Genomic DNA, 13,288 nt, shown 5'->3' with positions numbered 1-13,288 from the left:
ATTTGTGTAAACATCGTTAGCCAACCGAAATGTTTGGTCTATTGGTAAAGGCATTAACCTATGGAACGCCGGTTTATATTATTAGTTGAGAGAGAGATTATTTAGCGGGCTAGGTTTAGTATATTATCTTGCAATTCTTTATAATAGAAACAAATTAAGGTAATGAATTATTCATGATTTCTGCCTTAATTGGATAGGAAATAATAATGCATCAAGGACACGCTAAATAAAGTGGAAATAACCCAGATCAATCAAAAACTCCCATTTAAAGGTTAAATATGTTGTTGTATATTATCTATCTTACAATTTTTGATAGCGGTCATTTTGAATATGTAGGCTTTAAAAACCACACTATCGGAATTCTTGGAAAAAATATTATTATATAGCCATTAGACAAGATAGAAAACGTTTACAATTATGGAATTTTATTTGATTATTGGTTAGTTATATAATCAGCCATTTTGGGTAAAAGAATGTCATTAGAATAAAATGAATGCAACAATTTCAGCCCTATTTCGTGTCTCTCTGATTATTGGTTGCTGAGATATGATAAATCAAAGGTCGAAATGCTAGAAATAGGACTTTGCATCAATTGAACAACCTATTTTTTCAAGCAATTTTACCAATATCTTTATTTCATGACACAGTATTTGATATGAAATGCATAAATTCTTCTGGAATTAAGCAAAATTTAAATCTGATAAATCATACTGTACTACACATTAATTATCATGAAAAGTCATTTGAGTTATTATTTTAGAAAATAATATGAAAAATAAACTCATTTTTGGGGTGAAATTGAATTACAAATATTTCTGTAACATATGCTTGAATTTTTTTAAACAACTTTTAAAAATTGCCTGAACTATATGGGAGTGAATATCAAAAAGAAATTTTAGGCCTATATGTGAAATACTGATTTTTTTGGGTGGAAAAAATCGGGGGAAAAATGCTATCTCGTAAACTACCTGTAGTAGAATGCTAAATCATACATTAAATGAAAACCAATGATAATTTTTATATTTAATGTAATGGGGATTTTTGTCATAGACCTACCATAAGTCATCATAACTTTAGAAAATATTGATTTTCATTAATTTTAAAAATCACAAACAAAAAATGCTATCTCGTAAACTACTTGTTGTAGAACGCTAAATTACACATTAAATGAAAGCCAGTGACAATGTTTATAATCATTGTAATGAAGGGTTTTGTCATAAAGTCATCCTGTTTAGACAAATTAATTAAACATTGAATGTAGTATTAGAATAGGACTCTCATATGTATTTCTTATACGACCATACATTTATTGTAAATTGTTTTCCATCTTCAGTAGTTTTCTTCAGTTTTTTTCTAGAGTGATGTTTAGCTTGTTTGTAAGGTCAGTGAATTTTTAAAGTTTCTTTGGTTTTACGTTTTTTATTATTTTAGCACAATGTTGAGCTAATCAAAGCTTATCAAAAACAAAATGTACGTACTTAACATTTCTTGAATAAAAAACTTACAAGTACAAAACAATAGTAAGCAAGATTATCAGTTTTTTAAATTTAAGATGATTTATTTAAATTAAACGGTACCTATCAAATAACATTTCTTTAATTCCCTCTAATGAATCCAAATCTATTTGTAATGTTTTCCATAACTTAAGGTCATTAAATGTCTTTTGTTGGCCTAAATTTGTAAGAGGACAAAGCAACGTTCAAATTAGTAATGTTCAGTCTTGTAATGTGTTATTAAAATAATCATATCATCGTATACAATGGGAGTTCTACCATAATAAACATCCGAAATAAATTTTATGCAATTTATAAATATCAAGAATTTTCATAAACAATAATAAAGTGTGAGCTCGAAAATGCGAAAAGGTAATACATCTAATAGTTATCTGAGAACAGTGAGAACGAAAAGACATTCTAAGTTCTACATTCTATTCTAACCTTAATACCATAATTATGTTAAAATTGGATACAAAAATAAGAATAATAAAGTGTAATAAAAGTAATTAATATACCAATTTGAAATTAGAATATCAGCTTTTTGTCTTAATTTTGTATGTATATCTTTTATGTGAGTTTTCCAGAAACTTTGAAAGTATAGAGAATGTACTGTGTATATAAAATGAAACGGTTTAATGTTACCTCCCATATTATTCATATGTTTTATTCCTCTGTTGTTCAATCAATCCTTTCTTATGTATTATTATTTGGTTTTCTTATATCAATGTTAACAGTAAACGTGAAATAAAAAAAAAATGTAAATAAGGCCAGCAAAGTTATCGGTGTCGAAGTGACATCTCTAGATGATATTATATTTAAAGTGTTTATACTTTAAAATAACTCAATTATACAAGACTCATCCACCCATTACACTCAGACATTATAAGCAGATCAGGAAGGGATAGAAACCACAGAAAACAATTTCCACAAACTGCTTAAGATTTTCAACACTGTACATGGCATGCAATTTATTTAATCAACACTTTAAAAGATAGTAACTTGTATTATTTAATGATATTACTAAGGATAGCTGCTATGCTTGATAGATTAAATAATAACAATACATATTTGGAACTAAAAGAAGAAGCACTAAATAGAGAAGCATGGGGAAAGAAGTCTTTTATCGACCTGCCAAATGGCAGACGACAAGACAAGACTAATGTACAAAACATATCTTAAAATTTCAGAAAGATTTTGACAATAAAGTTGACTTGTATGTTGTAGATATTATCAAGCAGAAACACTTTCTTTGATTAATTGTTAATACTACACTTACACTTAATGTTTGATGGAATTAGTTCAGGCTAGTGCCTATTTGCTTCCATGTCTAGTTTTTAAAAATTGTAAAAAATTAAGTCTAGACTTAAATGTGTTGACTTAGAGGGGATTGAATAACTGACTCGGCCAATGCTTAATTATTCTGATTTAAAAAAAAAGGTATTTATGCACAAGATATTTGCTGAGTTTAGCACGATAAAGCTTTAGACTGTGACCACGAGTTCTGTTGTTGGTGAGATGGTGAAGAAGTCGTCTGGGTTTATATCCTCGACACCTTTTAGAATATTGAAGTATCTTTCTTATCTCCAGTGGTTGGAGGTCCAACTATTCCAGCCTTTGATCGTAAGGTAGTTCCATTAACCCACTCACCAGCTTTGTGGCTCTCCTCTGTACTTTCTCTAATGATTCTTTATCTTTACTGTAATACGGTGACCAAGACTGAATGCAATATTCCATATCTGACGTGGACGAATATATGACTTGAACCTTACTCGAAAACTTTTCAATGTTTTTGAATGTCCTTTTCACAGTTCTCATGCTGTTTACTGCTCTAGCTGCTGCTTTTGCACAGTGCCGACTTGGCTTACCTTACAATCACTTGTGAAAAAAAAATAGATCTTTCTTCTTCAGTCACTGCCAACAGTGTTTCACTGAGTAACTTTACATTAAATTTCATCAACCATTTATCTGACCATTCCTGAGCCCTGTCAAGATCGTATTGGAGTGTAGTTGAATCAGTTTCCTCTTTAATGTTTTTTTTTGTCATTTTGGCATCATCCGCAAACATGTTAAAACCTGAAAAGATTATCTTGTCTGGAAGGTCATTTATGAATAAGATGAATAGAATTGGTCCGAGGACCGATCACTACAGGATTCCACTGTTTACGTCTACAGGCTTTGATGTAGTAAAATTACCTTGGATAATAATATATTTAAAATTTGATTGAACACTTATTTAAGTATTTTTTCAAAAGTTTATTTAAATTACACTATCTACTAACTGATTTAAATTCAACAGAAATATTTGTCAAATCAAGAAGAAAATGGATGAATAAGTAGGCCTCATCGGCAAACAAACGAGAATCGAAAAAAAAAATGGCCAGGATGAATTTGAAAGTTCGTTAATATAAATCAAACAATTAAGGCAGACATGGCTAGAATTTTATTTTAATCAACGTTAACAAACAGGCGTTATGAAATTCTTTTTAAGCTCTAATATTAGACATGGCCCACTGGAACTTTAGGCGTTCCATTCTTCGGTGATCGAAATGAACCGGCGGCCAATGTGCGCTGTATCTTTGTTTTTTTAATTTCGAAATAATTTTATTTTTGTCAAAATATATTTATATTCATGTGGCTTTCGTACCATCGAGGTATTATTATAATAACAAGGTCATATGTACATGGCTGCAGTCGCGTGCGCAAATTTGAGTTAGTGTTTACCGACCGACCGACATAGTGAGCTGTAGAGTCGCGTTTGCGCGACTAAAAACTCTTGATTTGGATTGCACTTACCTGTACTTTTCTTCTGCTTCTAGGTGGCGCTCGCTGCAATTGAAAGGCCAAAGGTCATTGAAAGAAAGGGAAAATAATGAGCAGAAAAAAGAAAGCGAAAGAAAATGAGGACAAAGGCAGAATAAATTTTAGTGAAAAAAAGAGACAAGGAAATGTAAAGATACCATATGGTACCTACATCGGATACGATGCAATAATCAAGACATAGTCTGGTGAGTGTTTTTAAAAATAATTGACTATACCATGGAGACTTTCAACGAGAAATGTGATCTCTACCTTTCCACCACAACAACCAGCCGCTTGTTGAGTGATAGTGTTGGCTAGGCCTAGCCTAGTGACAGTGTGGCGAATTCTTATTAAGTTATTGATATTGTTTTGGAACCACGGAACCCAGTGTAAGATGCTCGGGCCCAACAAAGGACTGAGCAAAATATTTTAAATTATGGGTCATCTCATGCTATAAATCTTCGCCAGGTAGTATCATATCATATCATATCATATCATTTATTTCGCCAATATACATTACAGAACAGTACAAAAAAAAAACAATACAAAAGTAAGTCAATAATGAGGCCGGATAACCTAAAAGTTATAAATAAAAATAACTGTCGAGAGGCTCTCCACATCGAAATACTTACATAAAATGAATAATACATGGATTCTATTAAAATTGAGATAAAACTATAAAATTCAGCAATGGGTTTTTATAAAAAAATGTTAATTTAAAAAGATAGAATTAAGAAAATATCTTTAAAATATAGGCCTACATATGTTCAGATTAAAACAGATTATTAAAATATTTCTTAAGGCTATGCTTAAAACAGTTTATATTAATTAAAAGTTGGTTGCAGAGATCCGCAGGCAGATCTCTAAAATGTCTAACAAAAAAATTAAAGACAGAGTTATGAAATAAATCAGTCCGGGCTATACAATTATTGCGCAACTTAAGGTTATTAACATGTCTGCAATTAATAGATAAATATTTAAAAACTTTAACATCATATAATTTGTACATACATTTGGTAACAAAATTAATACATAAATACCTAATACGATTGTTAATGGACATCAGATTAAGGCGTTTCAAACGTTCAGGGTAAGGGAGACTGGCTGATCTTGGGAAGCATGTACAGTACGGGTGACCCTCCTTTGGACAGCTTCAAGAGCAGCGATGTCTTTTTTAAGAAAGGGGATCTAGGCAGGTAAACTGTAATCAATATATGGTCTAACTAACGATATATATAGTCGCAATATAATAGCTTTATCACGACATTTGACAATGCGTCTCACAAAACCAAACATGCGATTAGATTTGGATTTAACATATTGGATATGATCAGCCCAAGTGAGTTTGCGATTCAGGTGAATTCCAAGATATTTAATGGAATTCGTAACGGGCAATCTATCATCTCCAATAAAATAATCACATGCTTGTTCAAGGCGACTGTTAGATCTAGTTATGTGCATCACAAAACATTTGTCAGTATTTAGTAGCATTTTGTTCGTCACACACCAGTTGTTAATAGCATGAAGATCCAACTGCAAGGTCATTTCATCCTTATCATTATGGTTATCTTTATCTTTGTTTTTGTTTCTGATGGCTCTGTATATGAGAGTATCATCAGCATATTGTTGTATCTGTGATTCAATGCAGGAGGGGAGATCGGATACAAAGAGATTAAAGAGGATTGGCCCAATCACTGATCCCTCTGTAGTGCCTGACAACAATGACACTCACTGACAGGCTTTATTATGATATAAAATGTTATAAAGTACATACTAATTAATAGGTAATAGTATGCTAATATAATATAATCTTGTTGTGATATTTAATTTAATTGTATGTTTTATATGTTTTTAATATAAAAAAACAATCTGAATACTGATACTATGATACTATGGGGTATTGCTAAACACCGCAAACCCCCGCAAACCTCCAAAAAAATATAGCAAACCCCACCGAACCAACATAAAAGTGATTGAATCATGTAGTGTACAACCCACTGGGTATATCCATGTAAAAAAATATTAAATTTCTACTGTTAACAACTTATTTTTGGGGTAAAACATCATTTTTTGGTCAAAAATGTTTGCTAAACCCCGCAAACCTCCAAAAAAATATAGCAAACCCCACCGAACCAACATAAAAGTGATTGAATAATGTAGTGTATGACCCACTGGGTATATAAATTATTAAATTTCTACTGTTAACTACTTTTTTGGGGATAAAACATCATTTTTTGGTTAAAAATTAGCAATCATTTTTGACCAAAAAATGATGTTTTACCCCAAAAATAAGTAGTTAACAGTAGAAATTTAATTTTTTTTTTTACATGGATATACCCAGTGGGTTGTACACTACATGATTCAATCACTTTTATGTTGGTTCGGTGGGGTTTGCTATATTTTTTTGGACGTTTGCGGGGTTTAGCAAACATTTTTGACCAAAAAATGATGTTTTACCCCAAAAATAAGTTGTTAACAGTAGAAATTTAATATTTTTTTACATGGATATACCCAGTGGGTTGTACACTACATGATTCAATCACTTTTATGTTGGTTCGGTGGGGTTTGCTATGTTTTTTTGGAGGTTTGCGGGGGTTTGCGGTGTTTAGCAATACCCATACTATGTATATATATATATTTATCTGTCAACGATTTTAACTTTTATATGAATTTTATATAATCATTGTAAATTTTTAAGCCTTTAAGTTTAATATATTTTATGTCATTTGAATATTTAATATTTTATGTGTTGTACTGTATGTTTGTTTTATCGAGGGCCCTGAATGATCAGTTCTATTAGGAACTGGATAGGCTACCCTCAGTAAATATGGTAATAAATAAATAAATAAAAATATGTTACAGGCCCGTAGCCGGGTTTTTTTTTTATGGTTCGGGCGAATTTACTTCGAACGGATTCACCCTGCGAACCATCCCGACATGCCCAATACCCTTGCCTCATCTCTGAAAATCCTCCAAATACGTGCCCCACAGTACAAAAGGTTATTCGTACTGTAAATTGAAAAATTCGTTCGTGAATAACTCATACACTACAGTACAGTACCTTCTTCAATTCCCCGAATTTTCAACTGAAAAATAAATACAAATTTGGATGTAACATGATATTGACGCAAATACCGCACTAAAACCGTGTACCATTGTTTAAATAACACTGGCAGTCAGCATGCATAAAAAGTATAGCCTTCCGATGTACTGTACATCAAAAAATTGGACCTACAGGATTTATGTGTGGCTATGAAGTGTATTAATATGCACTATAATAGCTTTGGTATCATGTACTGTAGTTAATGTATTATAGCATCCATTTGTTTTTCTAAGCCCACCAGCCGATACGTACTGTACTTAACTGTATCAATACCACCAATTTACATTGATATGTTTAATTTCCTCAACAAATTGCTGTAAATAAATATACAGTAGATAGAGCTTTATTCAATCATTGAATTTGGTTTTTTTAATCGAAATCGTTTCCTTCGTGCGCGTTTTCCTACTCAATGGCGTATAAATTTCCCACGATGTAAACGTAGACACACGATGCAACACCACCAGTGAACCTCAACGAACTGGAAAAACTAATTTAAAATAATATACTGTAGCAAACGTCCAGTGATCCAGAAACTACAGTATGCCGACAAAAAAGATCGTAACAAATTCATTCAGAACGTTCAGTCAGTCACTTAATTAATACAGACCTAGTTTTTTTGGTCACATGGCATGAAACGCAATATTTTACCGCAACCTCTCAGTCTCACATGTCTTAGTACAAGAGGGTGGCTGCTGTCTGATGTGGTAAAACAGTAATTAAGATGGTGTACCTGGATTCTGTGTATGAAATGAAACGTAATACTACTGTATCTATAAACTGTTCCCACGACTTGCGTGTTGTCCCCCTCCAAATTCTGGTCAGGCCCAACAAATAAGAAAATCAGGCAATTGTGGTTTATTAAGGATATTGATGGTCACAATATAACCATAACTATAATTGAGTATTTATTATGCTAATTATTATATATCTATATATTTTTTATTCTCTCTTTACAGGTCACAGAGTAGGCCTATATAGGATCCATAATACTTAATTGAAGTTTTTATAATGTTTTTACGCACCACGTTTTAGGCAGTTATTTCTCAGAAGATATAATCATTCAGACGCTTTATCAACACGAAAGCTATATCTATGACTGAGTTTTGGATTTTTGTAGACTTGAGTAATTTATAGGTCCATGTTGCAAACAATAAGGTTATATTATAATAATGCATATTTTTAACAATTTTTGAAAGATTTAATTTCTATTATCTATTTCTTCAGATTTGTTTGTGACACCAAAAAAACAATGGAGGACGAAAATACAACAGTGTCAGCCTTGGATAAAGTATTTGTGAAACAAGAAATTGAAGAACTGGCAGGAGATTTAACATCTGAGGGAGAGCAACTGCAGACTGAAGTGAGGTTGAAGACAACCCCAAACAATTATATCCCTGCGTTTGTGGATGAAAGTTTTGCGATAGAACGTGATGGTAAACGATGTTGGCAGTGTAATCAATGCCCCAAAATCTACCAATCAAAACATAGTTTACAAAGCCACTTGCTGTCACACAGTGGCATACGGCCTTACATTTGCAATGTTTGTGGAAAATCATTTCGTCAACAAGGACATCTTGCCACGCACAAACTAACACATGAAAAAGTTAAGCCACACTCTTGTAACGTTTGTAGTAGATCTTTCACACAGACGAGCCACTTGAAACGTCACATGCTTACACATTCTGAACTTGCTCCATATGTCTGTAGCCAATGTGGACGCAAGTTTGCATATGCTAGCGAGCTGCAATCTCACATGGCAAAGCCACATCCCACCAAAGACAATTGTTGTGGCGTCTGTGGACGGACATTCTCTACCATAGGACATTTGCAGCGGCATATTGCATATCACGAGAGCCATGGACCACTGCGATGTGAAGAATGCGATAAAACATTCCAGTTTCCTCATCAGCTGTCGGCGCATATAAAGCGTCACAAAGACATTCGGCCACACATTTGTGGTGAATGTGGCATGCAATTTCTACAACCAACTCATCTGAAACAACACCAAAAAACACATTCAGGAGAGAAGGAACATGAATGTTCAGTCTGTAAGAAATCATTTAGTCTTGAAGGCAACCTTAAACGTCATATGTTCATACACACAGGTTTACGGCCATATAAATGTGAAGTCTGTGATAAAAAATTTGCACAGAAACAAACATTGAAAGCCCATATGATTGTTCATAGCCAAAGCAAGCCATTTGCGTGTAAACACTGTGGTAAAGGTTTTAGTCGTAAATTTAACTTGGAAAGTCATGAACGATTACATAATGGAATAAAACCATTTAAGTGTAACATTTGTAGTTCACGATTTAATTTGAAAAGTAACTTAAAAACACACATCAAATTGAAGCATGGAGAGAAAAAAGAAATCACTGCTGATGACGCAAAAGTTGAGATTGAAACAGATAATTCCAGTACTATTCCAAGGACAGGTGGCATTTCGCGTAAAGGACTCTATCGTACCATTCGTATAGGAGGTAAGAATCTGTATGCTTGTCAGGTTTGTAGCAAAACCTTCAAGCAAAGTGGACATTTGAAGAAGCATATGTTACGGCACAGTGATGATGCGCCGTTTAAATGTGATCAGTGCGGTAGAAAATTTGTTTATCCCAGCGAGTACCGCGCTCATATGGCTAAACCCCACCCAGCTAAGAACAACATATGTGTTATGTGTGGCAAAGATTTTGCAACTCCGGGTCACCTTCAGCGACATCTTCTCTTACAAGGTAATCATGGACGGTATGATTGTGATCAGTGCGATCGCAAATTCTCTTATCCTAGCCAGTTGCTGTTGCATAAAATGAGACATAGTGGAGTGCGCCCTCATATTTGTAAAGAATGCGGAATGGAATTTATGCTTTTAGCTCATTTGAAAAAACACATGTTTACACATATGGGTGTGAAACCATATAAATGTCCTAAATGCGGTCGTGGGTTTTGTCAAGATGCAAACCTTAAACGACATTTACGTACACACAGTGACGTTCGACCTTACAAGTGCGAACAATGTCAAAAAGCTTTCAAGGAAAAACATACATTACAAGCCCATATGATTGTTCATCGAGAAGACAAGCCATTTACATGCAGCGTTTGCCAAAGATCGTTCAGCCGTGAACGAAACCTAACAAACCATATGATTCTTCATAGTGGCTCCAAACCATTTAAATGCCGTGTTTGTTCAAGTCGCTTTAACCTTAAAGGTAATTGGAAAAGACACATGAAGGTAAAGCATGGGATTGAAGACAAAAAGCCAAATGAAATTATCTATCACTCATTACCCACACCCCCGACAAATGTTGATGCAATTGATCTTTCAGCTCCAAAATCATACATCGATGATGCAAGTGTTGAAAATGTAAATGAACCAATAACATCAATTAAAGACGCCAGTTTTACTAACGACCAAATAAGTGGAAACCATTTTAACAGTATTGTTGAAAATGTTGAAAGAAAAGAAAACAATAAAAGTCAAAAAGGCTTGGATTCTACACATCCTATAGTAAAAATAATTGCACAGCTCAACAACAGTGCTAGAGCTATAAAAAGAAAACGGCACATTCGTTTGGAAGCACCCAAACGTGCCTTATGTAAAGAGCCAACTGAAAATCAACAGTGTTGTTACATGGAAGAACAAACAAATTTGAGTGTTGAGGAAAATGATATGCCAATGACAGAAGGTATCGATAGAATGGAAAAGACTATAATGGAAATAAACCAACAAGAATTGGCTGAAGAAATGCTTCCACTTTTAAATCCATATAATATGGATGAGTGCTAAATGTTACAGACTGTACAAATGTGATACAATTTCACTACACCGTTGAATTCTTGCATAGCAAATTACATAGTGTACATCCTCATTCAGATCATTGTGAAAGCCATCTAGTTACGTTGCAGTGTGGGAGAAATATTGACAACAGAAAAATAAAGTTTTAACTGCTGTTGCTTGTAGAGTAAGAAATATGCAACTTTATACATTTATAAATTTGTGAATTAAATTTAATACTTCTTCTTCATTAAACTACTGCAGGTGTCCATACTACTTACCACATTGAAATATGTACTAAAAAATATAGTTATTGAGTTAAAGTCAATCATGCCAAAGTAGCAATGTTTAAAAAAAAAAATTAATAATTTTGGACAAGATTTGTTTCCTCTACTGTATTTCATATAATTAAAAACTACGTTTTAAAATTTACACATCTTTAAATGTTTTATTGTAATATAAAAAGTACAGAACAGGTTTTATGTATTTATATATATGGATTTTATATGCACATTGGCGTCTATAGTATTGTAACTTTCGAATTTTAATAATATATAAAATATTTTTATACGACTGTATTTCTTGTTTTCATTCCATTCAGTAATTTAATTTGCATGTAAAGTTGTTGCCATAATGTCATGGCAAAGTGTTTGATATTGTAATTTTACTTGACATAGGAATGTTATTTTTAAGGATGATTTTTTTTTCAAGCCTTGATTCATTTTGTCACATCATGATTAAGGTGTAGAACTAATTTAGTACTCTATTTTGACATTTTTACATGAAAAAAAACCCCAAAAAATGCTTTTTAATTGTTAATGGTGATTATGAAATAAATGAACTAATTAAAATGGTTAAGATAGTATAATCTACTATGTTAAATAAATAGTATCCAACATGAACACAGAATCCCAATGATATATGGTGTTGTACTTCGGGTGCAATCTGTAAAATGTGTCTGAAATCAAAAGTGAAATATAGTGATACTGTTTCCTTAATTATAGATCGCATAAGCTCCCCTTTAAAAGAATGATAATCATATAAACGGAAATTAATTTTAGTAAAAAATGGATTTGAGATCCAATGTGCAATATCAATGCTGAGCTTTCATTTATGCAACAAATACATTTGAATAATAACATATAAATATAAATTAATGATTGTTTTAGCAAATGTTTACTGTTTAGCATTGCAGTCAAAATGTTCTATAATCATTCCTTTATTTTAATCCATGTATGTATTAACAAGCATCCCACGTTCCATCTTCAATTTCAATCCTTTATTCCTGTAGACATTTAATTTGATATCATATTTTGTAGTAGGTTATTCCATGAAGCCTTTTATTTATTCCATGATTTGATTCTGTTCTGTTAAAAAAAAAAATATTATCCTACACCTTTGTTTGAGGCATGGAAAACTACTGTATTATAATTAACAAAGAAAAAGAAAAGTTGATTGGTGTGTTGTTATAAAATAATATGAATACTCGCATAATGTTGTATACTTTTAAAATATACCAATTCATTTTAATGCATTTTCCTCTCGAATTGTGAAATTATCACTAATATGTGGTCACGCATGTGTGTTTCAAAATCATTTGATTTGCGGGACCACTGTCCCGCACGATCCGAGACGGTTGGTAACTATGCATATAAACGTTCTATTTTCTTTTGGTATGATGATGTTATCAATATCAAATATGAAAATGACAATTTCGGAATATAATGATTTCCAAAAGATTTAATTTTACACAACCAACGTTATTCAAATTTTTAGGCGTCATCAAATTTTAAAAACTTAAGAGAAAGATAATTGGTTGAACTTGGACATATTAAAATTGGAAATAAAATCAATCACAGATAAGCGAGATGCACTCTGTTGAATATGATAGTCTATGAAGAAAGAGAAAAAACTCGTCAAATGTGTACGTGAATTCATATCTACAACTCAATGTCTTTCCATTTTAAAAAGGCCTTATTTTTTACCATTTTCAGCACTTTTTTTAAATTAATGTGCGCATTTTTAACCTGCTTTTTGAAGTTGGAACTGTTTCAAATTTGGTAAATGTACTAAGGACGATTAGTAGAATGCGATTTGTACAAACAATTCATATTTTGTATG

At 32.5% G+C, this 13,288-nt stretch overlaps 1 protein-coding gene across 1 annotated transcript; it reads left to right on the top strand.

Annotated features, from left to right (window-relative positions):
* The first annotated feature begins 4,379 nt into the window (after nucleotides 1–4,379).
* Nucleotides 4,380–11,681, top strand: LOC140051300 (uncharacterized). Its single transcript, XM_072096467.1, has 2 exons — nucleotides 4,380–4,501; nucleotides 8,623–11,681. The coding sequence occupies exon 2, from the start codon at nucleotides 8,648–8,650 to the stop codon at nucleotides 11,177–11,179; it is 2,532 nt and encodes an 843-aa protein (XP_071952568.1). The 5' UTR covers nucleotides 4,380–4,501; nucleotides 8,623–8,647; the 3' UTR covers nucleotides 11,180–11,681.
* Nucleotides 11,682–13,288: the final 1,607 nt, after the last annotated feature.

Source organism: Antedon mediterranea, chromosome 6, assembly GCF_964355755.1.
Source record: "Antedon mediterranea chromosome 6, ecAntMedi1.1, whole genome shotgun sequence".
NCBI lineage: Eukaryota > Metazoa > Echinodermata > Crinoidea > Comatulida > Antedonidae > Antedon > Antedon mediterranea.
The sequence above is the reverse complement of the archived record's forward strand: the minus strand, read 5'-3'. Positions and strand labels throughout refer to the sequence as shown.